This window comes from Ylistrum balloti, unplaced genomic scaffold, assembly GCF_031769215.1.
Source record: "Ylistrum balloti isolate Yb309-2 unplaced genomic scaffold, AGI_CSIRO_Ybal_v1 Utg370190, whole genome shotgun sequence".
NCBI lineage: Eukaryota > Metazoa > Mollusca > Bivalvia > Pectinida > Pectinidae > Ylistrum > Ylistrum balloti.
Window position 1 is genome coordinate 538,930 of NW_026782170.1, and position 25,883 is coordinate 564,812.

At 34.9% G+C, this 25,883-nt stretch overlaps 2 protein-coding genes across 2 annotated transcripts; one reads left to right on the forward strand and one right to left on the reverse strand.

The window, feature by feature from the left end:
• The first annotated feature begins 1,039 nt into the window (after window positions 1–1,039).
• On the forward strand, window positions 1,040–11,988 carry LOC132551248 (eukaryotic translation initiation factor 3 subunit B-like). The gene is made up of 18 exons (XM_060215362.1): window positions 1,040–1,181; window positions 2,755–2,947; window positions 3,201–3,320; window positions 3,538–3,595; window positions 3,802–3,930; window positions 4,620–4,777; window positions 5,224–5,355; window positions 5,542–5,608; window positions 5,783–5,829; window positions 6,138–6,378; window positions 7,143–7,215; window positions 7,649–7,771; window positions 8,117–8,195; window positions 8,792–8,930; window positions 9,499–9,624; window positions 10,314–10,391; window positions 10,780–10,888; window positions 11,373–11,988. The coding sequence occupies exons 1-18, from the start codon at window positions 1,040–1,042 to the stop codon at window positions 11,462–11,464; spliced, it is 2,106 nt and encodes a 701-aa protein (XP_060071345.1). The 3' UTR covers window positions 11,465–11,988.
• Window positions 11,989–15,226: 3,238 nt separating this feature from the next.
• Window positions 15,227–24,619, reverse strand: LOC132551249 (actin, cytoplasmic 1-like). Its single transcript, XM_060215363.1, has 3 exons — window positions 24,603–24,619; window positions 19,476–19,602; window positions 15,227–16,231 (listed from the first exon to the last, which is right to left on the reverse strand). Exons 1-3 carry the CDS (start codon window positions 24,617–24,619, stop codon window positions 15,227–15,229), a joined length of 1,149 nt encoding a protein of 382 aa, XP_060071346.1.
• Window positions 24,620–25,883: the final 1,264 nt, after the last annotated feature.

A 25,883-nucleotide genomic window follows, 5' to 3' on the forward strand; every position in this document is an offset into this window, starting at 1 on the left:
GATCTTTTTTAATCTTCGTGGATTACTATTGCTATCTAAAGTGTGAAATGGCATTTTTATTTTTACACTTTCAATTGCAATAGAAAAATGGAACAATGCTGCGTCTTACGTTGTAACGATAACAATTGTCAAATCAAAACGCTTTATTCACATTTCCCTAATCCTTTTACGCTATGGAATATTATTTCATTGTTATCTAAGCATATTCTTAGTCTTTCTTTCAACGGAATTGGCCTCAAGTTACACAACTTGTATATCTTTCTCTTCCTCCTCAACAATCTTTCATTCTTTCAACACATTTACCATCTTCAGTGAAACTATTTAACAATGTTCAAATCATTTCGACTAATTACACACGTTAATCCGATTTCATTAGTTATTCCATATTAATTTATATTTGTGAATAAAATAAAATTAGTATTAAGACTAAATCCTGAATCAAATACCCGTTTTTTGCTCACTTAACATATTCTACTAGTTTAACATCTGATTGTTATATATCAGTTTAGCTCTGATTTAATTTTGAAACAAACTTGTAAATGAAAACAATTGTGTTCAATATTAAACGATGGACATTTTAAATAGACCTAAACTTCATTGACACGTACTCTTTATAGAGCTAAAATATCTATTTGTAATTAGACAACGTGCTTACCAATTATGTCATGGCAGAATTGTTTGACAGTGCTCATACCAATCCATCGGGGAAAAAACAAGATGTTATCGCAGTCGGGGACGTAGATAATAGTTATCTACGTCCCTGCCGCAGTGCTATACGTTCACTGTAAAAATCAGAGCCTCATTATTTAGTCTAGTGCGCCCTTAACATTCACATATGAAGTTACGTCCCTTTGCATCAATCGAAATGTTACAATCTAACATGGGGGTGTGGTGACTTTCTTAATGTAACCATATATTATTTTGAACCTTTTTGTGAAATGTTGTAAAAATAAATCTACTTTCCATCTCGTTTTGGTAATTTTTCATAAATGTCGGACATGCGCAATCCGAAACCGGCAAAATACACGAGGTTTTCAAGATGGCGGCTGAAAAAGGCGACCACGAGTCGCGAAGACATAGAAAATCGGACTCACATAGTCATGATGGCTCACGAAACGAAGAAGAAGAAGAGCCTGATTTCAGTGACCCCGAGGATTTTGTTGATGACTTAACAAATGATGGTTAGAATCTTTAAAATATAACAAAATACTACCAATATGGTTGTAGTGCGAGCCCCGGCGATTAATCTCTTCCGTCTTATCGTCTTTGTTGTAATAATTTTGGTCATGCTAATCTCGTGCTAATAAGTTAGGATAATGACATTATGTTTTCTTAAGTTTTAAAACCTGTATATCAGTTTAAAACGTTAGATAGAAAGTACTCTTTGATAACTGCATGTATGGCATTTATGAACATGTTTGACAACTGTCATAGCATTTAGAATTTACCTCGCGGAGTACAGCAAGAGTTCCGATTTGATAAGTCATCTAATAAAGCAAAGTTCAACTCTTTTATCATACAACCAGAATCATATTTGTATGAAGAGCTGGTTATACATGCTTAAAGCTTTACGCCATATGCGAACGCATATTGCAAAGTGCTTAATGTAAGTTTTGACCATGAAGCAGATTTTATTGGGTATAATCGAACCGGGCACACAGTACCCAAAACATCCGCGGTTGTATGTAGGTCTGGAGCAGCTGTAGAAAATTCAACATCTCAAATTAATATGGCATATTTCATAAAAAGAACTTTACAATCAGCATTACACATGAAGCATATCACATTATGCATTTCACATAAAACATTTCGTTGTAGCATTTAGTATAACACATTTAGCATAAAAAAAAAAATAAAAGTAAGGACTTAATGATTTAGCATGTCCCAAACCAAATTAACAAATGACAACAACTCTTAACATTTAGGTGTAGTAGATATGGCAAGACAAAATTCATTACCGTCAGCGATATTTTCTAATTACTTGATCAAGTAAGCTCAAATTCAAAGAGAAAGTATTTCACATAAAGCATTTTGCAGTAAGCATTTCACATTCAGAATTCAGCGTTTGGCATAAAGCAATTTTCAGCATGTATCTGATCTCCATACATTTTCACACTCATCTTTGACACAGATGGTAGTTTTTGGATGATATTGCAGTTTAAGAATGATAATGCTTATGTCATTCCAGACATGGAGAGTTTCTAAAATGCCCTTCTTAAGCAAGTAAGAAATGACTTCAGAAGAAGTGGCTTGATGCACACTTTCTTCTGAAACAATTAAAAACTGTAATACAGAGTGCAGCTAGAATCATTCAAACTTGTTTGCAAAGTGAACTTGTAGATAGGAAATTCTCTGAAACTGGAAAAGTTTTTTCACGACCAAAAGTACCAGTAAGACAGCAAAAACTCTGGTGATTACAAAATAATACATAAAAGTCAACAATAAAGCATGGTTAAACAAATTTAACCTAAAACAGATTGTAACAAAAAATGAAATGTATGGATGTTTTAAAATGCATTAAAATGCATGTAACAGACCCGAAATAAGTTACAGAAAAATAAAAAAAAATGTTTTGAAGGATGACATACTAATGATAATAAGAATTGGAGTATAATGATGTGGAAATAAATCTAATTATTCTTTGTATAAGTTTGAGTCTTAAGTGTCGGTGTCCTACACATACGTGTTAATAAAATTATCCCATAGACACTTAGGATGTAGAAATAGTATATCTCAACCTTGTTTTCCTTGCAGAGGTACTGGTTGATCTTATGCGCTCCAAGCCAAAGGAGACTGATGGTATTGACAGTGTCATTGTGGTGGATAATGTACCACAGGTTGGAGTGGAGCGACAAGAAAAGCTGAAAAATGTCATCAGCAAGTTGTTCACAAAGTTTGGCAAGATTGTCACTGAATATTATCCAATGGAGAATGAAAAAACCAAGGGGTAAATAAGGCATAATCTGTTTACAATCTTGTATTTTATGCCCAAGCAGCTTATCTGTAAATTCTTGAGTCTGTAATATCTTTTGAGACATTTGATGAAGATTGATTTTCAAGGAGAGAATTTAGTAAATTTGAACTAAAATACTGATATATTTCACAATTAATTAAATAGATTTCCTGTTCATAGATTTTCATAGACAATGAGATTATTCATCCAGGAGTTTTAAGATTTATATTGACTTCCATTGTTGCAGATACATTTTTTTGGAGTACACATCACCAATGCATGCCCTGGAAGCTGTCAAAACTGCAAATGGTTATAAATTAGACAAACAACACACCTTTTGTGTCAACTTGTTCTCAGACTTTGTGAAGTGAGTTGAAGAAGTCTTGTTCATCTACATTTTAAATGATACATATGTTTAACAAAATATATTAGAAATGTGTTCCTCACTTTAAATTAAAACCTTTGAAGTCCATTTTAAATAACTAGTTTCTAATTTCAAAGAAATAGTTTTTAGAGATGGAAATTTGTGAAAGGTTCAATCAAAATATTTGGAAATCAATTCTATGAGGCTTGTTGCATTTTAGATATGGAGATTTGTCAGATGATTGGGTTCCTCCTACCAGACAACCTTACAAAGACGTGGTAAGTAAAGAAGTCTTTAAATTTTACGGTGATATATTACACAGTAACTTGAAACCCCTCTGAAATGAACTTTTGTAATATTACAGGATAACTTAGATGTCTTTAGATACTTTGAAATGTACCTGGTGTATTAGTTTATTTCACAGTAATTTGAGATATTTATGACATGTACCTGAAATGTTATCATATTATATGTTCTATTACAGGGTAATTTGAGATACTTCCTTCAAGATCCAGACTGTGTTGACCAATACAGTGTGATATATGAAGGTGGAGAGCGCACAGCCATATTTAAAAACACGTCGAGGGAGCCAACGGTGATAGAGGAGAGAGCCGTAAGTGATCGCTTGCCTGTGGCTTTAATGTTCATGCCTTTGTAAAAAGATGTGTTTTTTTTCTTTTCTATACTGTCTGTAGATGCAACAATGTATCAACTTCTCCTAAGCTACTGAATTGGTTTCAGCTCTACTTGCTTGTTATAATGTAATTATAGTCCTTCAACGAAACATGATGTCAGTGATCTTAACACATTGCAAATGGGCATAATCTATATCAGGACAATAGTTTTTTTTTGTTTTTGATCATTGGTCATATACAGGTAATGTTTTAATGGAAGCTTTGCCTTCTTGAGTGATCGCCATAACCATGATATTTCACTTTTAGAGTTCTGAAAATCTTTTTAATGGACACTACGTAGAGTGACACTGTTACCTTACCGATTCAAAATATTTTCTTTGATGAAACAAATTTCTAGTTTTTGTTACACTTACAAGTACAAAAAATTAATCACAGAATGTATGTTGAAGTGACACCAAAAGATGATCAATATGCTTATTTTGTAAATAAGGTGTATATATATCAGTATCACAATAGATCCAAAGAATATAATGAAGAATTACTTAAACTCCAACCATGTCAAACTTAAAGGAATATTCCCATTTTTTAATTATGGGAGATTTTAATTTATGAAAGATTAACTGGAATTCCTATTAATAAAGTTTGTGTATACCATTGGATGTTTTAGAGATGGACAGAGACATATGTTCGATGGTCTCCTCAAGGCAACTTTCTGGCCACTTTCCACAGCAAAGGAAATGCACTCTGGGGAGGTGAAAAGTTCGACCAGATAATGAGGTTTAGTCACACTGGAGTTCAACTTATTGATTTTTCACCCTGTGAAAGGTAAGTCAGCTTTTGTGATGTTGCACAGCAAACAGGTTTGTTATGTCTGTTATATCTATGAAGACAAGTCTGAGGTAAATCACATAGTTAACTGTGTTGTCTGTGATATAAGTTTAATCTCTGTTGTCAAGCTTGTGATATATGAAGCAATAAATCCAGGCAACATTTCTTAATCAATGGTATTTTATACATTGTATTGACTGAATCAGAAAGTATTATTTTTCTCAGTAATTAGAATATCAGAACAAAATAGTATAGATAATGTGAAAATCCAGTCGTCAATGATAAATATAGATATGAAAGGAAATCTGTTCAGAGGAAAATTAAATGTTTTTCTGACATTCTGTTTAGTTCAGACACAACCAAATGATGTACATGTGTTTGTTCCATCATTCTGCCTTATTTCTTGGCTATGTTAAGATGATAAACCCTTGTTTCTTGTGTAGATACCTGGTCACCTTCAGTCCAGTACCTAGTAATCCAGATGATCCAACAGCCATCATCATCTGGGACATCCGAACTGGGCAGAAGAAGCGAGGATTTAACTGTGAGACACAATCCACTTGGCCTATATTTAAGTAAGTGGTTATATATCATGCTCAGATGTGTGAAGCTGCTTTTGTTGTAATTGAAAAGAATGACAAGTTTATATGAAATGAATGATTATGCTTGGTGTTATTTTATTCAAAACAGCAAGATATCCTACTTTTGGTGAAATTTTAGATATTCAATTACAAGTGAAAATATTGAATTTTGTTTTCCAGGTGGAGTCATGATGGTAGCTATTTTGCCAGAATTGGCCGAGATACATTAAGTGTATACGAAACACCAGTAAGTAGTCATTTAAAGGACCATTTTATAACTTTGGTTATCAAAATAGATTAACTGATTAATACTATCCAACCATCATAGTTATTCACGAAATTTATAAATGATGTCAATGGAAAGTTATGAACAAGAACAACTTTTAAAAAGTTTCAAAATGAGAATTGTCCTCTTTTGTAGTCCTTTGGTCTGTTGGAAAAGAAAAGTTTGAAGATTTGTGGAATTCGGTGAGTAATGAAATAGGATTTTATTGGTAACTAGGTAAAAAGAGGATATCTTTATATGGAGGGGAATATTTATATTGACCACTAGTATATATTTAACTTTGAACATTTAAATGATTGAAGATGCAAGAATAATTAGATTCTCATTTGGGATTTCTTTTCCTGTGTAAATTGAATGAAGAAAATTGAATTCTAGACACTAATTATGATGGCTTTTGTCCATCAGTTTTTGAGACATACATTTACAAATACAGTGCTTCCACAGGAGTATATTTAGATATAACAAAAAAATGTACTTTTGCCTTTGACAGAGATTTCACCTGGTCACCTACTGACAATATAATTGCCTACTGGGTGCCTGAAGAACAGAATGTACCCGCCCGTGTTACACTTATCCAAATACCAAACAGGAAGGAACTGTGTGTGAAAAACTTGTTCAATGTGGCAGACTGTAAAATGCACTGGCAGAAAAATGGTGACTATCTTTGTGTGAAGGTAGACCGTTACTCCAAAGCCAAGAAAGTAGATGAAAAAGATCAGTACAAGTACAGTGTAAGTGTTGTATAGAGATGAAGTAAATCTGTCTGTTACTGTCGATAAAACTGTTTTTATTGTTGTCTGGATGTACAGAGAAATTGCTTTCTTTTGATCTTTTTGTCCTTAATCTTTTATCTGTGGAATTAAAATTTTCAGTAACAAAATGTGACAGTGTAGTGATGTTGCAGGTTTCTACAGTCAGACAGGTTAAGTTTCATACAATCTGATTTATTAATTTGATCTCTTATTAAAATACATCGCACTTATGTTATTCATCCCAATATTCTTATTTTGTTTTATGTTATTCTGTTATATCTGATAAGCATTAAGTTTTACACAAGTAGTACAATATATTGTATTATTATAAAACCAGTTGTTGTGGTCAATTATAAAGTTGGTTCACTAGACGAGATCATCAGTCTTGAAATTTCTCAACCTGTTCTCATCTACATCTGGCACACTGTCTGTTTGTGCATGGAATCATGTCTACACCATTACAGAAATTCCACTGATTTTGCTGTTGTATTCAGATTTACTGTACTTGGTAATTGTGCAGTTTTGCTTAATTTTTTTTAACTAAAGAGATGTGACTATAAGAAGGAAGGCCATTATTGGTTATCTTATGGTTTGAAGTACAGCTCTACTTCTTTTGCTTTGAAGCCCATAGCCCATGTATTGGACTTGACAATAATGTCAAACTGTAAAATTATGTGTAACTATGGACAAATCATTCTCATACTCAACATTTATGTTGACAACTGACAATTTTCTGTTTACAGGGTATGTATTACAACTTTGAATTGTTCCGAATCCGAGAAAAACAGATCCCAGTGGATAAAATAGAAGTGAAAGGTAAGTCATAGTAAAACTGTTTCCAAACTACACTAAATTATATTAAATCTTGTATGATTATCCAGCCCAATTTTCAAACTGTTTTCTGTCTATGTAGATGGGTATGCAGCTACCAAAAACATTCCTAGTTAATAAAGAATATTAAGAGAGGGGAAATCTTTATGTAGTTTTTACAGATTTCTCTTGGCCACAGGTTACAAGTTTCTTTTGGCCACAGGTTTTATGTTTCTTTTGGTCAGGGGAGTGGAAAAGATTTTAGTTTTCCCTACAGTGAGCAGCCTAAAGCAATATACACTCATCCCATGGTATGTGGTATCCTCCTATAGGTTCTGTGTTTTAACTTGAAGTAATTTTGTTAGCAATAGAACCATTAAGACTAAGAGTGATTTTTTTTTTTTTTTTTTTACTTATGGAATATCGATTTATTTTACAGAAAATGTGATGGCTTTTGCATGGGAGCCAACTGGAAATAAGTTTGCATTTATCCATGGGGAGAGTTCAAGGATATCAGTGTCATTCTATGTGATACGTACACATGGAAAAGTAGAACTTCTAAGTAAGTAGAATTAATTGTTTATTTAGTGTAGAGCCATATCTGGTTCTGTAACTTAAAACTCACAATTTTATAACTTTTAAATTGTCAAAGATATGATTCATAAAGATATATACTATGGTGTTCATGCTTGTAGTTAATTTAAAACACTGCTAGTAACAGTGTTCTTGGGAAATTTTAGATACTGGTGAATGATATTGAAAAAGGTACTGCAAAATATTCATGGGATAGAACAATGATTTTAGAGTTCTGAATTCAGGTATCAAATTTCACTTATTCAATTTCTTTTTTTTTTTACAAATTCTTCCTTTGCTCTTTAATTTATGACACTTATTCCTTGTTCTTCAGAAACCCTGGAAAGGCGGACAGCCAACCATTTGTTTTGGAGTCCAACAGGACAGTTTATAGTGCTAGCGGGATTGCGCAAGTAAGTTGATTAAGTTTTAGTTGACTCTATTTTTTGGGTGTAAAGATATTGCATTGATGGCTATTTCAGATAGATTCCTGGAGGAATCCACAACTATTAGAAATTCTATATAAGATGATTTTTTTCAAGAAAATGAAGCTTATTACATTGTAGTACATGTAGTGATGTTATAATTAATTTCTTCATTCTGTTATTATTCCATGAAGTAGATGTTTTACTGGAAGAGCCCTTACTGAAGATTCCTTTTGATTTGACTCCTATTTGATTATTTCATTATTTACATTATCAGCAATCTTATGTTTGATGATAATTTCATTGATTATTGAATTAATGAAAAATTTTGTACAGAGTTTAATATTCTGAATAAAACTTGACTAGTTTTGGAAATAGTTTGAAGTATTTAAAATTTCTGGTAGTGTATTTATTGTGGACAGTTTTTCTATGTCAATCACATCAAAAGTGCTACTAGTGTGAAAGATTAAAATTGTGGAAGCATTTTATTTTCATGCGGTAAATGAAATAAAAGATAAAGCCTTTTAAGTTGTAACTGTCAAGGAAGTAGTTCTCTTTAACGGATTTCTAATCTTGTATGTTAGTATGAATGGAGTCTTGGAGTTTGTGGATGCATCTGATGTGACTGTGATGGCACAGACAGAACATTTTATGGCAACTGATGTGGAGTGGGACCCTACAGGACGTTATGTAGTGTCTGCTGTCAGCTGGTGGGGCCATAAGGTATACAAATACTGCCAATACGATATAAAAAAACACTTTTAAGTAATTATTTCTTTTAGCATTTATACATTTATTTCAAGAATTTTTCAGATTGTGAAAATAAAATTGCAAACAAATCGTTTAGTGTTTATAAAGCTTCCATTCTGTATAGATGTTTAACTTTCCTTTTTCATAATATTGAAAGATTTAAACTGCCCACAGTTCTGATAAAAATATCAATATTAAGTATCAAAAACAATATGAGTCATTTTTGCTGAACTTCGTAAGGAAGCATTTTGAATAATTTTATTCAAAACAAACAAACTTATTAATTTGAAAAATTTGGATTTGTTTGCTGTTAATAAATGCTTTTAATTACTGATTTATTAATCTTTATTTCATTTTTCTATGACAATCAATCAAGTATTTTTTCATAGATGGTAACAATGAAATATAGAATCTAGTGGTGCCATTTTGAATTCAACAGCTACCAAGCCACTACTGTGGCAGTGTGTTTAGATACGTTTTTATAGCTATGTTTTTCTTGGCAAGAAAGCTTTTTGCATTCCATTTAATACTTTACTTGTAGGTTGACAATGCCTTTTGGATCTGGTCGTTTCAAGGCCGCTTGTTACAGAAGCAGCCATTGGATAGATTCTGTCAGTTGCTTTGGAGACCTAGGCCTTCTTCACTCTTGTCCGGTGAAGCAATCAAGGTGAGATAGTATTAAAACGCTGTTTTTACATTCTATTTGATATGTCTGCTGCAACAGTCTTTATTATTATTATTTTGCTGGAATATATTGTTACTATTCTTAGCACATATTTGACCTGAAAATCTTCTCAGCTGCTTTCTGGAAAAAAATCTGAATAGATTAACTCGCTTGAACAGAGTTGCATTTTAATGGCTGAGAGTTTATTGTTTCTATTTATAGAAATTAAAAAAATCCTTTCCTGTAGCTATGTTATTATGGTCAATTACTAGATTGATATAAATCCTTAACTGCAGACTTGGCCAACTGAAGTATAAGGTCATGCACTGCAGATTGTTTCTTTTATATTTATACATCAGGAGTTATTGTCCTTTGTTAAAATTTGATTTCTGGAGCTTTACTATGCCTCCATTTAAAATAGGATATTGAAAAGTAATGTAAATATCAGTCATACAAAAGCAAGATGCAGTGTAGCAAAGTTAGGGTCCCGTAAGTACAGAGTTATGGTCTATTTGGTTCCATGAGCATATTTGTACATTGGTCATACTAAGAGAATATGCTGCATACCAAATTCAGGGCCTGCAACACCTAAATTGCAGAATTGTTGTCCATTGGTAAAATTTTGTGTCCAATAGTAATTTTTGGAGAACATTCATCAGTTTCACTGATAATCTTGTTTACTTTTGCTTCAGGCCATCAAGAAGAACATGAAGAAGTACACCGAGCAGTTTGAGATGATTGACAGACTTCGACAATCCAACGTTTCCTCTGTAAGTTTGAGTGTATGCATGTGTCTGTGGACACCATGATTAAGTGAATTTCAGCAGGTTTTCTTGTAGGGAATGGTCAAGCTCTTACTTTTACTGGATCAGATGAGATTTTCAATATTTAGTTGATAAAGTTCGTATGAAACGGAGAAGATTATTTCTCTCTATTCAGCATATTTATTTCCATATCTTTGATAAAAGAAGTGATATGTTTGAAACTGACTGCAGAAACTATTACAAATGTTGATTGTCACAGAGAAATGGAATAATAAATGAAAAGTTTTGCAATGTCTGGGATAATAGATAATTACCAGATGTTTGTGAAACTAGGAGGAAGAGGGACATAGTTTGTGAATGAAATTAAAAAAACCGCTGTTCTTTACATTTGTAGGAACTACTAGAGAAGCGTCGTGCGTTGATGGCAGAATACGAGAAATTCCGCGACATTAAAATGGAAGAATATGAAGAGATGAGGGAGAGGAGGATAGAGCTGCGTAATGGTAAACTTTTTTGCAACTCTCTGCTGAATACTTATAAGACCACCATCATCAAACAATGAATCATTCTTTAAAATTGTCCATTTTGTCCATCCATGAACAATTCTTGTCATTGCTATTCCTATAAAATCACTTGATTGATCATTCTCAGATATATATAGGTTTGCTTTGGCCATAGGTGTACAAAATCCATTTTGGGATTAATGAGAAATGCTTGGCCATTATCTTTGTTTTTAAGTCATAGTTTGTTGTCACAGTCTCTTTAGAAATGTTTGATGGATCATTCTAAAATTTTGTGTTCAAATTGTCTTGGTCCCTAGTAGTGTCTACCTCATTTTAAGACATTGAAAAAACACTGAGGGGATGGCTAATTGTAAATTAAAACATTTGATGCTGCAGTTATTGGCGTCAAGACTTTTTTGTTGCTGAAATAAAATATCAACTCTTAATATGCTAATTCTTCAATGTTGTGCATTGTTTTTTGCAGGCATTGATTCAGATGAGTGCTATGATGAGGAGTATGATGAAGAGACAGTTGAATTTTTGATATCTGTCGAGGAGACCATCATTGACGAGTAGACGATTCACTGCCTAGCAACACATCACTAAAGGGCGTGCCTCTAGACAGACTCAGTCTCATACATCTACCACCAGCAGCCATCTTGAAAACTGGTTCTGACTAGAGGGCAAGCTCTGTATTGCATTACTGTGCTGTGAACATTACCTCTTGTAATAATGAACTACCATTTTATCTTTGGAGGTACCAATGTTGAAGAGGATAACAATAATTACCTTACAAAAAGTAGCTACATTAGTACAATGAATGAATTATTAAGTTATTGCATGACCTGCCACCGGTCACATTGCATTATAGTGCTGCTATTTCATGTAGTCCTACTACCATTGTGTAACTATAGCTTCTTGTCTCTGTCTTTATTATTCGGCCATTTTTCAGGACAGTTCCCTGTTGCTTACAGGATAGCTCCATACCTTTTTAGTCCATTTTGTTTCTCAAAGGTGCATTTCCAAGTGCACCAAATTATCCTGGGGATATCTAGGGGAAATGGTCAATCAAATAAAATTTTCTTTGTGATATTTACAAACTGCTTTTTGTTTTTAATTTCTGAGTTTTGCTTTTAACTATGCTTGTTTATGGGACGGAGAAGGTACCTGAGAAGTATGTCTGTTATTTATCTAGATCATCAGTGATGACACATCTTAAAGATGCAGTTGCTATATTGTGCTTGTCAGCATAATTGGAGAACAAACTATCGCATGTAGTTTTAATTCTATTTCTACGTTGCCACATTGAAGATTTTGGGCTTGATAAATAAACCAAAATTAGATGTGGTACTGACTTAAACAATACAATTTGGCATGAAGATGTTAGTTGGTAAACTACCTTTCAGTTTTTACACTTGATCTAATGATGACTTGATAATGGATTCTTGTAAATTAAATGAAAAATAGAACTTCATATGCAAATTATGTTTTGAAAGGGGCAGATCTCGTATGGATGATTGGCATGGTAAGGCAAAGAGAAAGATCAATGCTGCACAAGATAGTAAACCTTAACTAAAAATGTGTTTTGTCATGTGCCTCTGGATACTGATACTCCCAAATAACTTATATTTTGATTGTCTGTGGGAACACAGAATTTTATAATGGGGACATGTTCAGGAAAATTGAAAATGTACTACTTTGAGAAATAATTAACAGTTAAACAATGCTATCAGATTTGTTGGCTAAAAATCAAGCAAGAGATTCAACTAATGGTTAATTTTAACATGATAAAGCAGTTTTATCAGATTTTACTTAAAGCCCCATGTCATTTGATAAAAACAGACTATACCAAACATCAGTAATTTGGCCAAAGGTCAGAGTTAGGGGGTCCTATGTCAAAATCAAATCACTAGAACATCTTTTTAATTTTTGTATATGTACTTAAGTTGCCAAATTAGATCCATTTAAAAATATATTAGATAGACCTGATAAACATGTCTTCCCTTTAACTGCAATATTAAATTTGCCATTACAAATTTTCAGCCTCTGATGGACAGCTGATTCAACTCGCATTTCTTCAGTAGTCTCCGTAACAATTCCTACTACATTGGGTGGATGTACTGTAATTTCTCATGAGCTAATATAAGATAACCTAAATAATTTCAGGTACATCTTTATTATCATTTTTAAAGATTGTTGACAAATGTCGTGGACAAACCTTTTGGCATGTGAAGTTTGATTTTTGAATCAATATAAATTTCACATCTATGTTCTATTTAGGCATTGTACAATATAAGCTTGATTGAATTTCGTGGAAGCTTGCTGTTTATTGAATGGAAAATTTGACACTTGTAGCCCAGTATCTTTGGATGGTGAGCATGGGTCGCGGTTGGTAGAGTAGGGACTCGAAGATTGAAGATGTACAGGTTCACCATACCTAGGACAATATGCGTTTCCTCAAAAGCAGATATCAAGACCATCCTTTGCAGTCAAGATAGTTTCCTTTGGCAAAACACTGAACCTCAATCACTTGATGTAATGTTGATATTCCTTTATCAATAGATGTGTGAAGCAGCTTTTGATGGATATACAAGATGTAGGGCAGGTGCTGCCAAGAATTTTCACATTTGAAGTTTGCTTTCGCTATTTCTTAAAATTACTGAATTCATGTTATTCAAATGTTTGAGGAATGTTAAATTGGGGCCAAATTTTCACACAACTTTTCAAAGTTAGTTGTTGGCCATATTCAATTTTAATTTCTTAACTCGCATTATGATCAGGTATGAATGTTCAGATTACCCTTTTTCATCCTTAAAACAATTCTATTTTTTGACACTGACTTGATGGATCCTCCTAGTCCTTGCTTGTGCAGGTTCAGTTTAAGGCAGAATACAAATGTCCAACTGGCGTCAATCTTGAAAGTGAGCTTATGCCATACTGTGGCTTACGTTCTTTGTCCAACAACTTCTTAAATTAAAATACGTCATTAAAAACTAAGATTTTTATGAAATTTGATAAGAAGCATCCTTTAGGGAAGTCAATACAAGTTTGTATACATGGTGGGTCTGACCCTCTAGGGGGAAAATGGAGAATTTTTTTTGCAAATTCCTAGATTCTATCCCAACTTGGTCAGACACATGCTTAGGTAAAGGAGACTCTATTTTGCATAAATGGTGGATTTTTGCCTGCTTGGCAGGAAGGAAAATAGAATGAATTCTTTAAAATCCTTTTTCTTCTTTAGAAGTGATTGGATTTTTTCCAATGGTGACCTGAAGCATTTTAAGGTGAAGGGGACTCAATTTTATATAAACTGTCTTTACTAAATGGGGGAAACTGCATTTCTTTATAGTCTTTCTTCCATGGGTGAAGAGGAATCAGCATCATTGAAATAGTTAGTCTCTGGGCCCCCTGGGGTAGGAAGGGCAGGGCTCAACAGGGGAAATGGAACAAATTCTTTAAAATTCTGTTGGAATGACAGAATTCTGTCCGTTTGGTCCGAAACATTCTTGGGTGAAGGAGATTTGTATAATTGATTTTGATGACCCCATGTGGGAAGAGGGATGAGAGCTAACACTAGAAATAGATACAAACCATTAGAATTCCTTTTCCTTTTGCTTGAATAAAAGACATTCAGTTGAACAAAGCTTAGTGAGTGATACAGACCCTATGGGCCTCCTGTTATTTAAAGGATTCCTTCACCAGAAAAAAAAGATTACATTACAGACCAATTATGTTGAAAGAATAGACAATGTGACCATGAATATATGTCACATTCTACATAGGTGCTGTTGGACACCTAATGAATTGCTAATAATTTGTCTATTTCATTATTTGTGAAGAAAATTAGGTTGTCCCAAGTGAAACTTTTTGTATGTACATATATTAAGAATTCCATTAGTATTATACCATTCTTTGAAATTCTATGTACCAGAAAACTATTTTGTTAGATTTTTTTCTTCAAAACTGAGGATTGGTTTCCTATCATATCCTTGAATGTATCTCAACACTCCATTGTTTTTGCAGGAAATGATGTAGTGGCAAGATCTGTGAATCAAGATTCTTTGATTTACACAAACAATGAATTTATGAAGAATAGAAAATATTTATTGTATCTATGTATCATCACAAGGACTTTTGAAAACACATTTACATTTGATTGATACATTATGCAAGTAGTCAAGAGGCATTATAGTTGTAGCAATTTCTTTGGAGTTACAATGACATGCACATTACAAAAAAAATTCAATTCAATTAATATTCTCCGTTATGAAATACCTATTTTCAAAACACTCTGTCAAAACCAACTCATCCAAATGGAACAATATCAAATAAAACAACTCAGAAGCACTTTCTGTGTACAACACTTGGACCGTTCTCATCATACTCTGCCTTGCTGATCCACATTTGCTGAAAAGTGGATAAAGAGGACAGGATTGATCCACCAATCCATACAGAGTATTTCCGCTCAGGTGGTGCTATGATCTTGATCTTCATGGTGCTTGGTGCAAGAGCAGTGATTTCTTTCTGCATCCTGTCTGCAATTCCAGGATACATCGTCGATCCTCCAGACAAAACTGTGTTTGCATACAGATCTTTTCGGATGTCCACATCACACTTCATAATTGCATTGTATGTTGTCTCGTGAATACCACAAGCCTCCATTCCAAGGAACGATGGTTGATACATGGATTCAGGACAGCGGAAACGTTCATTACCTATTGTAATGACTTGCCCATCAGGTAATTCGTAACTTTTCTCCAGAGATGAGGAGGAAGCAGCTGTGGCCATTTCCTGTTCAAAATCCAAAGCAACATAGCAGAGTTTCTCCTTGATATCTCTTACAATTTCTCTTTCTGCAGAAGTAGTGAAGGAATATCCTCTTTCAGTGAGAATTTTCATGAGGTAGTCGGTAAGGTCACGTCCAGCCAAATCAAGTCGTAGAATTGCATGAGGTAGAGCATAGCCCTCATATATGGGGACAGTGTGGGAGACACCATCGCCAGAATCCAGCACAATACCTGTTGTACGCCCAGAGGCATACAGCGAGAGAACAGCTTGTATACCCACATACATTGCAGGTGCATTGAAGGTTTCAAACATAATCTGTGTCATCTTCTCCCTGTTGGCTTTTGGGTTGAGAGGAGCCTCTGTGAGAAGAGAGGGGTGCTCCTCTGGAGCTACACGCAGTTCATTATAGTAGGTGTTGTGCCAGATCTTCTCCATGTCATCCCAATTGGTGACAATTCCATGCTCAATGGGATACTTCAGAGTAAGGATTCCTCTTTTGCTCTGGGCTTCGTCACCAACATAGCTGTCCTTCTGTCCCATACCAACCATAACACCCTGGAAGAAAAGTTAAAATTTTAGACAGTGCTCCAGATAACTTTTTGACATGTGGGGTTTTCACTCCTACCTTTATAAATTGAGGGTTTTTTTCACCCCTGCCTTCATCAAGTGTATGGGTTTTTCCATATTAGGGTAACACTGAATTTGTAAACATTTTTGACAGCGCCATATTTGCTATGCGACTGGTTTATAATCACGATCAAGAAAGCGCTTGTTACGAGTTTCGTTTACTTGATAAGTGTCTGTTTGACTTGGATTATTGAGTTTTCTAACTACGTAATATTGGAGCCGGACATTGACGCAGAGTCCGGATTTCGCACGGGTTAATGACGCAAATCTTATTTTTTTTTTGCTAGCGTGAAATTAGAAATATTGTGCGTGAAAACGCATTCACGCAGGCTATCTGGAGCACTGTTAGACAAATGCTTATGACACATCTTTATCAAAGCCAAATATGCCTGCACGACCACTGCCAATCTAATTTTCAATAGTCACTCCACAATCATACACTGAGCAGTGACCCATATGCACAACAGACTAAAGTAACAGTGCATGCAAATTCAATTAACTTATACCAACTGAAATTCAGAAGTGTTTACAATCTTTTTCTGTATGTTTCTATCAAAGTTGTTTAGTTTTCTACTAATTTTCTAATTTTTAAAAGACAGGTCATGTAGGTCTGTCAAAGGTTTCATGGAGGGAAACTGCCATAGATATTCTATATGTATTGAATTTGCTATTACAGTGAAACATTGCTATTAAGACCACTTTGGGGACTGGACAAAACTGGCCACCAAATATATAAAATGTTGAATTTTTTGAAATGCAAGTGAATTATATAACCAATAAATAAAATTGGTGAATTGACAAAAGAATATACATGTATGTATGTTAGTTTGATGAAAACAATGGTCATGCAGGTTTTCCATATGAGCCAGTCGCCGGCCAATTTGACCGGCTACTTTGATCATTTGGCCGTCTACACCAATCCAGTTCCATAATAATGTTCCGTACACGGCAGGCCAGCCTCCTACTTTCACTACACAGCCTACTACTAACAAAATTATGGAAAACCCTGTCATGATCGACACATGTGCTTGCAGTTCACTGCCCATCGGGTAAAGTTTTATAACAGGTCAGAGTTTGGTTTTAATTGTGAGGTCAATAACCAATAATTAGGAATTAGTCACTGGGACTGGAACAAGTGGTTGTAATACAGCAACCAATACAAAGATATATAGTGAAAAAAAAGGGACCAAGAAAAGTGCCCGCAATAGCGGAGTGGTCATAATTTTTGGGGTGGTCATTAGGTGAGGTTTCAATGTACTTCAAAGAAAATCAAATTCTCAGGAAGCAGTTGTACAAAAATAATAAGCTTATTGTAAGCTTTCACACTGTAAGCATGTATATTGATATCGATCATGTTGTTCTTTGGTCATAACAAGTTTTGATATTGAAACTTTGACAGTGTAACTATATTTATGTAAAGTTATACCTGACCTAGTTAACTGTCTGAAACACTTTTCTACAAACAAGTAACACAGACAAACGGCCAAACTGTAGTTCCCTCCAGCTTCAAGCTTGTTTTTCTACCCCAGATAATATTTATGTATAAAATGTTGTTTTAACCAAGTCCAGAAAATGTGAAACATGATTCTGATGTTAAGACATTTCTTTTGATTTAAAAAAAAGAAGGCCCATGTGTCTTAACAATCGTATGACTATAAAGACATATATGACAGCAGTAATAGTAATTGGAACAGTTAATGAACGTATTAAAACAGTTCAGATTATTTTAAAAGTTAAGGCAAACAAGAGTACCGTGGGGCAGAATAATATTCAGGATTTGTTTATCAAAAATACAAATATGGAAATGGTAATAATATATCAAAATGTCAAGAGGGAAAACAATGCTTAATGTTTTAACAAACAAGAGGCCCATATGGCCTGTATTGCTCATCTGGTTTAGTTTGCTGAAATTGTTTTTACTAAGGGAAAAAATATTTAAAACGCTTGTATTTATTCCTCCTAAAAATCTTGCCCATTCTCCCAAAGTGGGTTAGATGTTTGTAAAAAATCAAGTTCTCTTCACCAAACAGGTTTTTCCATAATTTTGTTAGTAGTAGGCTGTGTAGTGAAAGTGGGAGGCTGGCCTGCCATGTACGTGTAGTCATGTACGGAACATTGTTACGGAACTGGATTGGTGTAGGCAGCCAAATGATCAAAGTAGCCGGTCAAATTGGCCGGCGACGGACTCTTATGGAAAACCCTGCCAAAGATGTCTTCAGTTCCAACTTAAGGATTTTAAAGAATTTCCCACCCCTCCCGCCCCAGGGATCCGGAACCCACTGTTCATGCGAAATTGATCCCTTTCACCCAAGCACGTCAAAGACAATACTGGGACAGAATCCAGGCATTCCTCAATTAAAAGAATGATTTTAAAGAATTTGCCTTATTTCCCCTATTTGGCCCCACCCCTTCATTCCTGCAGGGCTGAGATCCACCTTTATAAAAATGTTATTCCTCTTCACCCAACAAGCATGCTTGAGGACAAATTGGGACAACATTCAAGTATTCCTACGGAAGAAGGATTTTTAAAAATTTCTCCTATATATACAAAATGACTGATCAGTTCACTCTCCAACATTTTTCTACCTCTGATAAAAAAAGCTCTCTAATAACCATTGTAATCTGAATCCAGCTGAAAACTTGCAGTCGTTTATATAACTGTCAAAAAGTTGATTCCCAAAACGTTTGCATACTTTCAAAATTTTTTGCTTCCTCTGGAACAATCATAGTAAAATATCTTATTGAAAAGAAAAGAATTGCATCAAAAGTTGATTGGATCCCAATTACTGCCAGCATATGGTTGGAAAATGTGTATATGTATGTGTATATACATATATGTCTGGACAAAAGGCAGGAACTCAATCTGAAGTTTTCAGGGTCCACTTGTAAATGTCTGTGGGGATGTGTTGTATGTTGACTTTTGATTTGAATTCTTCCGAGTGTTGTGCATGTGCCACGATGTTAGAAGGCTATAATCTTCCAGCATGTTAGATTAACTTAGGCCTATTTTTGGCTAAGTGTAAATGATATTCGTACACATAAGTATTAGATCAAAATATCATGTGTTGAAGTTCATATTCATGGATGTATTGACAGACAGGGCTGCTAATACATGGTGATGCAATCACTGACTTGTCACAAGATCTACATCTTGCGAGATGTTAAGGCCTACCTGATGTCGGGGTCGTCCAACTATAGAGGGAAATACTGCCCTTGGAGCATCATCACCAGCGAAACCCGCTTTACACATTCCCGAGCCATTGTCAATTACAACTGCCGCAACGTCGTCATCCATTATGCTGTTGGGTTGTTGATGGTTAGAGATTCTTCTTTTCTCTAGTTAAATATCTGGCGGGCATCAATTTCCGCTTCCCAGAGTGTGTCCCGGATGTTACCATATTTGGTGGTCGCGCGCTATCGATCAATATCCATAACCAAATATGGAAATATGCTCTCTTCATTTATTTCACAGCGAAACACACGCGAAATATTAGATAGTTTTATTGAATCGATTCGTGAAACCAGTTCAAGTCATTTAAGCCATATATCTGCTTTAAGTTACGATAAGGGATCTAATGGATTTTTTTTCGCAAAATATTTAAATATTTTGACATTATTTCTATTTCGTCACCCCGTTAACATTACGAAAAGGACATTAATCATTTGAATTTCATGTGGCGGACAATTGACATTCAAAAATTGAATTTCAAACTCACGACATCGATGAATGAAATTTCAAAATATCTAAAAAATTAAATAGACAACAACCAAATAAATGAATAAATGAAAAACGTTCCACAGCTCGCTCATCATTCCAACTAAGGCGTACAATGATCAGGTAAACACCTTACTAGAAATAGAATGTTGGAACTTATTGATGCATTAATCAACACATAATTGTGTAAAGATCATTGTAAAATTTTAAAATCGTGAAGCCAAACTAATATATTGATGACACGTAAACATTTCAAAGATTCTTAGAGTCGTTAGCGCGTTACCGTTGATCCGGATCTGATGAAAATCCGCAGTCATTTCCTATCATGCCCGACAACTTGTCAAGAACCCTAAACTTGTACAAACTTGGACAACTGACGGAAAGATATTTGTATAAGATACCAATGGACCAAAGCATTCCATTTAACGGGAGTCAGGCCTTACTTAGTTTGGTCAATGAACTACAACTCAATAGAGGATCGCTGTCCATTTGCTTGATTCATAAATTAAAAAAAAAAAAAACCATTTTCCAGATTTTTCATACAGGTTTCTATATGTATGTAATAATGTCCCGCATTGAATAATCGCTGGTGGTCATATGTGTATCACTTCTTTCAGTTTTCACTTATCCTGTAAATCCGAATATCAACTGAGTTACCTCCCCTTTAGGGTTGTTACAATGAGTGCGACTTCAGGTAATACAGAGAATGACATGCAATTACACAAACGGGTACGTTTTACACGCGTATGTATATGTCATTATCATGTCGATTTATACATGTGTGCATCTAATACCTGATAGAAGCAGAAATAATTACAATTCAACGCTTAATGTTTTGTATCTGTTAATTCTTGAACGACGGAATATATATCTAATTTTGCATTTATTAGCGTTAAAAGCGAGTGTATGAGCATAACTTAACTGCTCCTATGCCGTGCAGTGGTATGATAATATATGCATTTTGTATATTACGTAATTATTGAACAGGAATATGTTATCGTTTATTCGTACACGAGAGAAGTACGGAGTTAGCGTATAGATGTAACACAGGGTATGCATATATGAATATATAGATGTAACTTAAATCTGCTTTGTGTATCGATAAGATATTTGCAAAGAATATAATCAACACGACAATGTTAAATGTATCGCCTGAAGATGGCCGCAAGGTCTGGAAATGTTAGCGGAATGCATTTGTCGTGTTGATTTTATTCTTTTAAAATATATATATATGATACCTACTTGTACTAAGTACTGTATGATTGTATCAATATATATGTCAATGTAAACCTGGTCTGAGGTGGTCAATGTAGACCTGGTCTGAGTTGGTCAATGTAAACCTGATCTTCAGTGGTCAATGTAGACCTGGTCTGAGTTGGTCAATGTAAACCTGATCTGAGTTGGTCAATGTAAACCTGATCTTCAGTGGTCAATGTAAACCTGATCTTCAGTGGTCAATGTATACCTGATCTGATATGGTCAATGTAAACCTGATCTGAGTTGGTCAATGTATACCTGGTCTGAGTTGGTCAATGTAAACCTGATCTGAGTTGGTCAATGTAAACCTGGTCTGAGTTGGTCAATGTAAACCTGGTCTGAGTTGGTCAATGTAAACCTGATCTGAGTTGGTCAATGTAAACCTGATCTGAGTTGGTCAATGTAAACCTGATCTGAGTTGGTCAATGTAAACCTGATATCAGGTGGTCAATGTAAACCTGATCTGAGTTGGTCAATGTAAACCTGATCTGAGTTGGTCAATGTAAACCTGATCTGAGTTGGTCAATGTAAACCTGATATGAGTTGATCAATATAAACGTGATCTTCAGTGGTCAATGTAAACCTGATCTGAGTTGGTCAATGTAAACCTGATCTGAATTGGTCCATGTAACCTGAGCTTAGTTGGTCAATGTAAACCTTATCTGAGTTGGTCAATGTAACCTGATCTGAGTTTGTCAATGTAAACCTGATCTGAGTTGGTCAATGTAAACCTGATCTGAGTTGGTCAATGTAAACCTGATATGAGTTGGTCAATGTAAACCTGATCTGAGTTGGTCAATGTAAACCTGATCTGAGTTGGTCAATGTAACCTGATCTGAGTTTGTCAATATAAACGTGAGCTGATATGGTCAATGTAAACCTGATCTGAGTTGGTCAATGTATACCTGATCTGAGTTGGTCAATGTAAACCTGGTCTGAGTTGGTCAATGTAAACCTGATCTGAGTTGGTCAATGTAAACCTGATCTGAGTTGGTCAATTTTACCTGATCTTCAGTGGTCAATGTAAACCTGATCTGAGTTGGTCAATGTAAACCTGATCTGAGTTGGTCAATTTTACCTGATCTTCAGTGGTCAATGTAAACCTGATCTGAGTTGGTCAATGTAAACCTGATCTGAGTTGGTCAATGTTAACCTGATCTGAGTTTGTCAATATAAACGTGATCTGATATGGTCAATGTAAACCTGATCTGAGTTGGTCAATGTAAACCTGATCTGAGTTGGTCAATGTAAACCTGATCTGAGTTGGTCAATGTAACCTGATCTGAGTTGGTCAATTTTACCTGATCTTCAGTGGTCAATGTAAACCTGATCTGAGTTGGTCAATGTAATCCTGATCTGAGTTGGTCAATGTTAACCTGATCTGAGTTTGTCAATATAAACGTGATCTGATATGGTCAATGTAAACCTGATCTGAATTGGTCAATGTAAACCTGATCTGATATGGTCAATGTAAACCTGATCTGAGTTGGTCAATGTAAACCTGGTCTGAGTTGGTCAATGTAAACCTGATCTGAGTTGGTCAATGTAAACCTGATCTGAGTTGGTCAATTTTACCTGATCTTCAGTGGTCAATGTAACCTGATCTGAGTTGGTCCATGTTTACCTGATCTGAGTTGGTCAATGTAAACCTGATCTGAGTTGGTCAATGTAAACCTGATCTGAGTTGGTCAATGTAAACCTGATCTGAGTTGATCAATGTAAACCTGATCTTCAGTGGTTAATGTAAACTTGATCTGAGTTGGTCAATGTATACCTGATCTGAGTTGGTCAATGTAAACCTGATCTGAGTTGGTCAATTTTACCTGATCTTCAGTGGTCAATGTAAACCTGATCTGAGTTGGTCAATGTAAACCTGATCTGAGTTGGTCAATTTTACCTGATCTTCAGTGGTCAATGTAACCTGATCTTAGTTGGTCCATGTTTACCTGATCTGAGTTGGTCAATGTAAACCTGATCTGAGTTGGTCCATGTTTACCTGATCTGAGTTGGTCAATTTTACCTGATCTGAGTTGATCAATGTAAACCTGATCTTCAGTGGTCAATGTAAACTTGATCTGAGTTGGTCAATGTATACCTGATCTGAGTTGGTCAATGTAAACCTGATCTGTGTTGGTCAATGTATGACGGATCTGAGTTGGTCAATGTAAACCTGATCCGAGTCGGTCAATGTAAACCTGATCCGATTCGGTCAATGTAAACCTGATCCGAGTCGGTCAATGCAAACCTGATCTGAGTTGTTCTAGTGATGATTCACTAATTAATGCTTTGTTACATCACCGTGTACCCTGTATATATGATTACATCACAAAGATGATGTGTCAAATCCATATATTTCAGTTTTTCGTTATCTTCTTCTTTAGTTATTCATTGTCATTACTTGTCATCCATACAGCACAGCTACGTTTATTGCAGCCACGACGCTAACCTTTGTTTTGTTATCTTTCTCACTGGATTCCGTCTTTCCATGGCGCAGAGTTGGCAGCTCTCGTGGGTGGATGTTGAACGTTTGGTCTTATTATCCAAGTTGTGAAGAGTAGATGGCTCTGCGTCGTGAGAAAACGGGTTTATAATAAGATTTAAAATTTTATTTTCTGATACTTAATAAACTATTGTCCTTTCGATTATTGTGTAAAACTTAAATTAAAGTGTTTATGGTTCATCCCTTTCCAGTTGTGAAGGTCAAAGTGTTGTACAAAAAAGTTCTTACTCATGAAACAAAGGTCTTCTTGTAAAATTTTCGTTCGAATGTTGCTCATGGCTATTTTTATTGTACTTAGTATTGTTACTGATTACGACGGAATTAGAGTGGTATCGGTTTTATTTTCTCTTTAACGTTTTCGGTACTGTTAGATGAAGAATCCTACAGACATAAAACCGGTCTTTCCTACCGCGATTTGCCACGCATTTTTTCTGTCATTGCTTTTGACTTGATGTTGCTTTCTAAATGGAATGTCTTACTCATGTTTATTGTAGTATACATATGTATTGACATAAAGTGTAAATATGTTATAACGGGCGGATGTGTAAAATATACCACGATGAATTGCTTTGTATTAAAACCACATATAAACATGCACTTTGTCATTCTATACTGTTAAGTATTCTAATTTTCTTATCACTCCTTTCTGTTATGTGGCGATGTTCAACAAATCCAGGTCCTGGTGAAAATACTATTAGCATCGCCAAGTGAAGCGTTCAAAGTACTTTACCTAAAATTGATACAACCTTCACGGAGTTAAATGAATTCGATATACTAGCGTTTACTGAAACCTGCCCTAATCTTGTAAACTACCGCTGAACTTATACATAGTGATTTCCACCATCCTTTATATTGTACTAGACGGCAATCAAATTGGTGGAGGTATAGCAGTTTATGTAAAAAAACGACCAGATGCTGCTGGGTGCGTTTTACTGTCCTCCAAATACATTAGTGAAACATTGGAAATCTTATTGGACATTCAGTTGAATTGGCGTATAATACAGGTATCAATACTATTTTAGTGACCGGTGATCGAACAAAAACGTACCTGTTAATAATCATAACCTTAAAGATATTATCTACCATGTTAAGTTAAGTCTCTGTTGGATGTTGTTTTAGCTAGTAATAGTGATATTGTCGTAAGCTGTCAGGTTGGTGACCCACTTCTCAGTTGTAATTTCAGATTTAAGATATCATTGTTCAATTTATGCTAAGTTAATCTTTACTAAACCCTTGCGTGTAAGATGTCACCGTATATTTACACGATACATGGTAGCTGTAATTTTGCTGGTCATCGCGCCAGGCTATCAACAGTAATGTGGAATAGTATAAGTAACCAAAATGTTAATAATATCCCCAAGTTCGTTGAAGACACCATTTTGAATACTGCATCTTCTACCTCGTTACTACATCGTTAACATGATCCTCCATGGATTCATAATGCTGTTCGTAAACTTATTCGAGTAAGAAAGATAATTCACTATAAAGCTAAATCTACCCAAAACGTAAATATAACTTGAACGTCGTGTAAAACATATTAAAATACAATCACATGAAATGGTACACCATATTACACCATCATTCTTGTCTGATCTCGTGGCCCAAACATTCTGAAATCCATGGTCGGGATACTAGACAAGAAAAAGATTTATTGTTGATAAATACTAGAGCTATGTATTACAAGAATTCCTTTCTTCCGTCGTCTATTAATTTATGAAACAAGTTACCAAATAAAGTAAAATACAGCCCCTCCATTTCTCCGTTGAAATATCGCTTGCTCAATCTAGCGTATCTCATTATTTTAATGAACCCACTAGGAACAATTTTGTCCTAGTAGAGTAAGACCACAATGAAGCTGTCTGAAAGCACACCTTATAAACAGGCACATTATTGATGAACCCGTCTGTAGTTGTGATCATACTGAAGATAATTTTCGTTATCTAATGGATTGTTATGAAAAAGGGGCTTAATATTAATGGCCTCTTATTGATTTACATAAGCTTCAAGCTTTTTTTCAAAACCCTTGTCGCCTCTGTTTATTTTACGCCTTCTTGTAGTTCAATAATGATGAATAAAATATTGTTTAAAATAACGCATACGCGAAATTA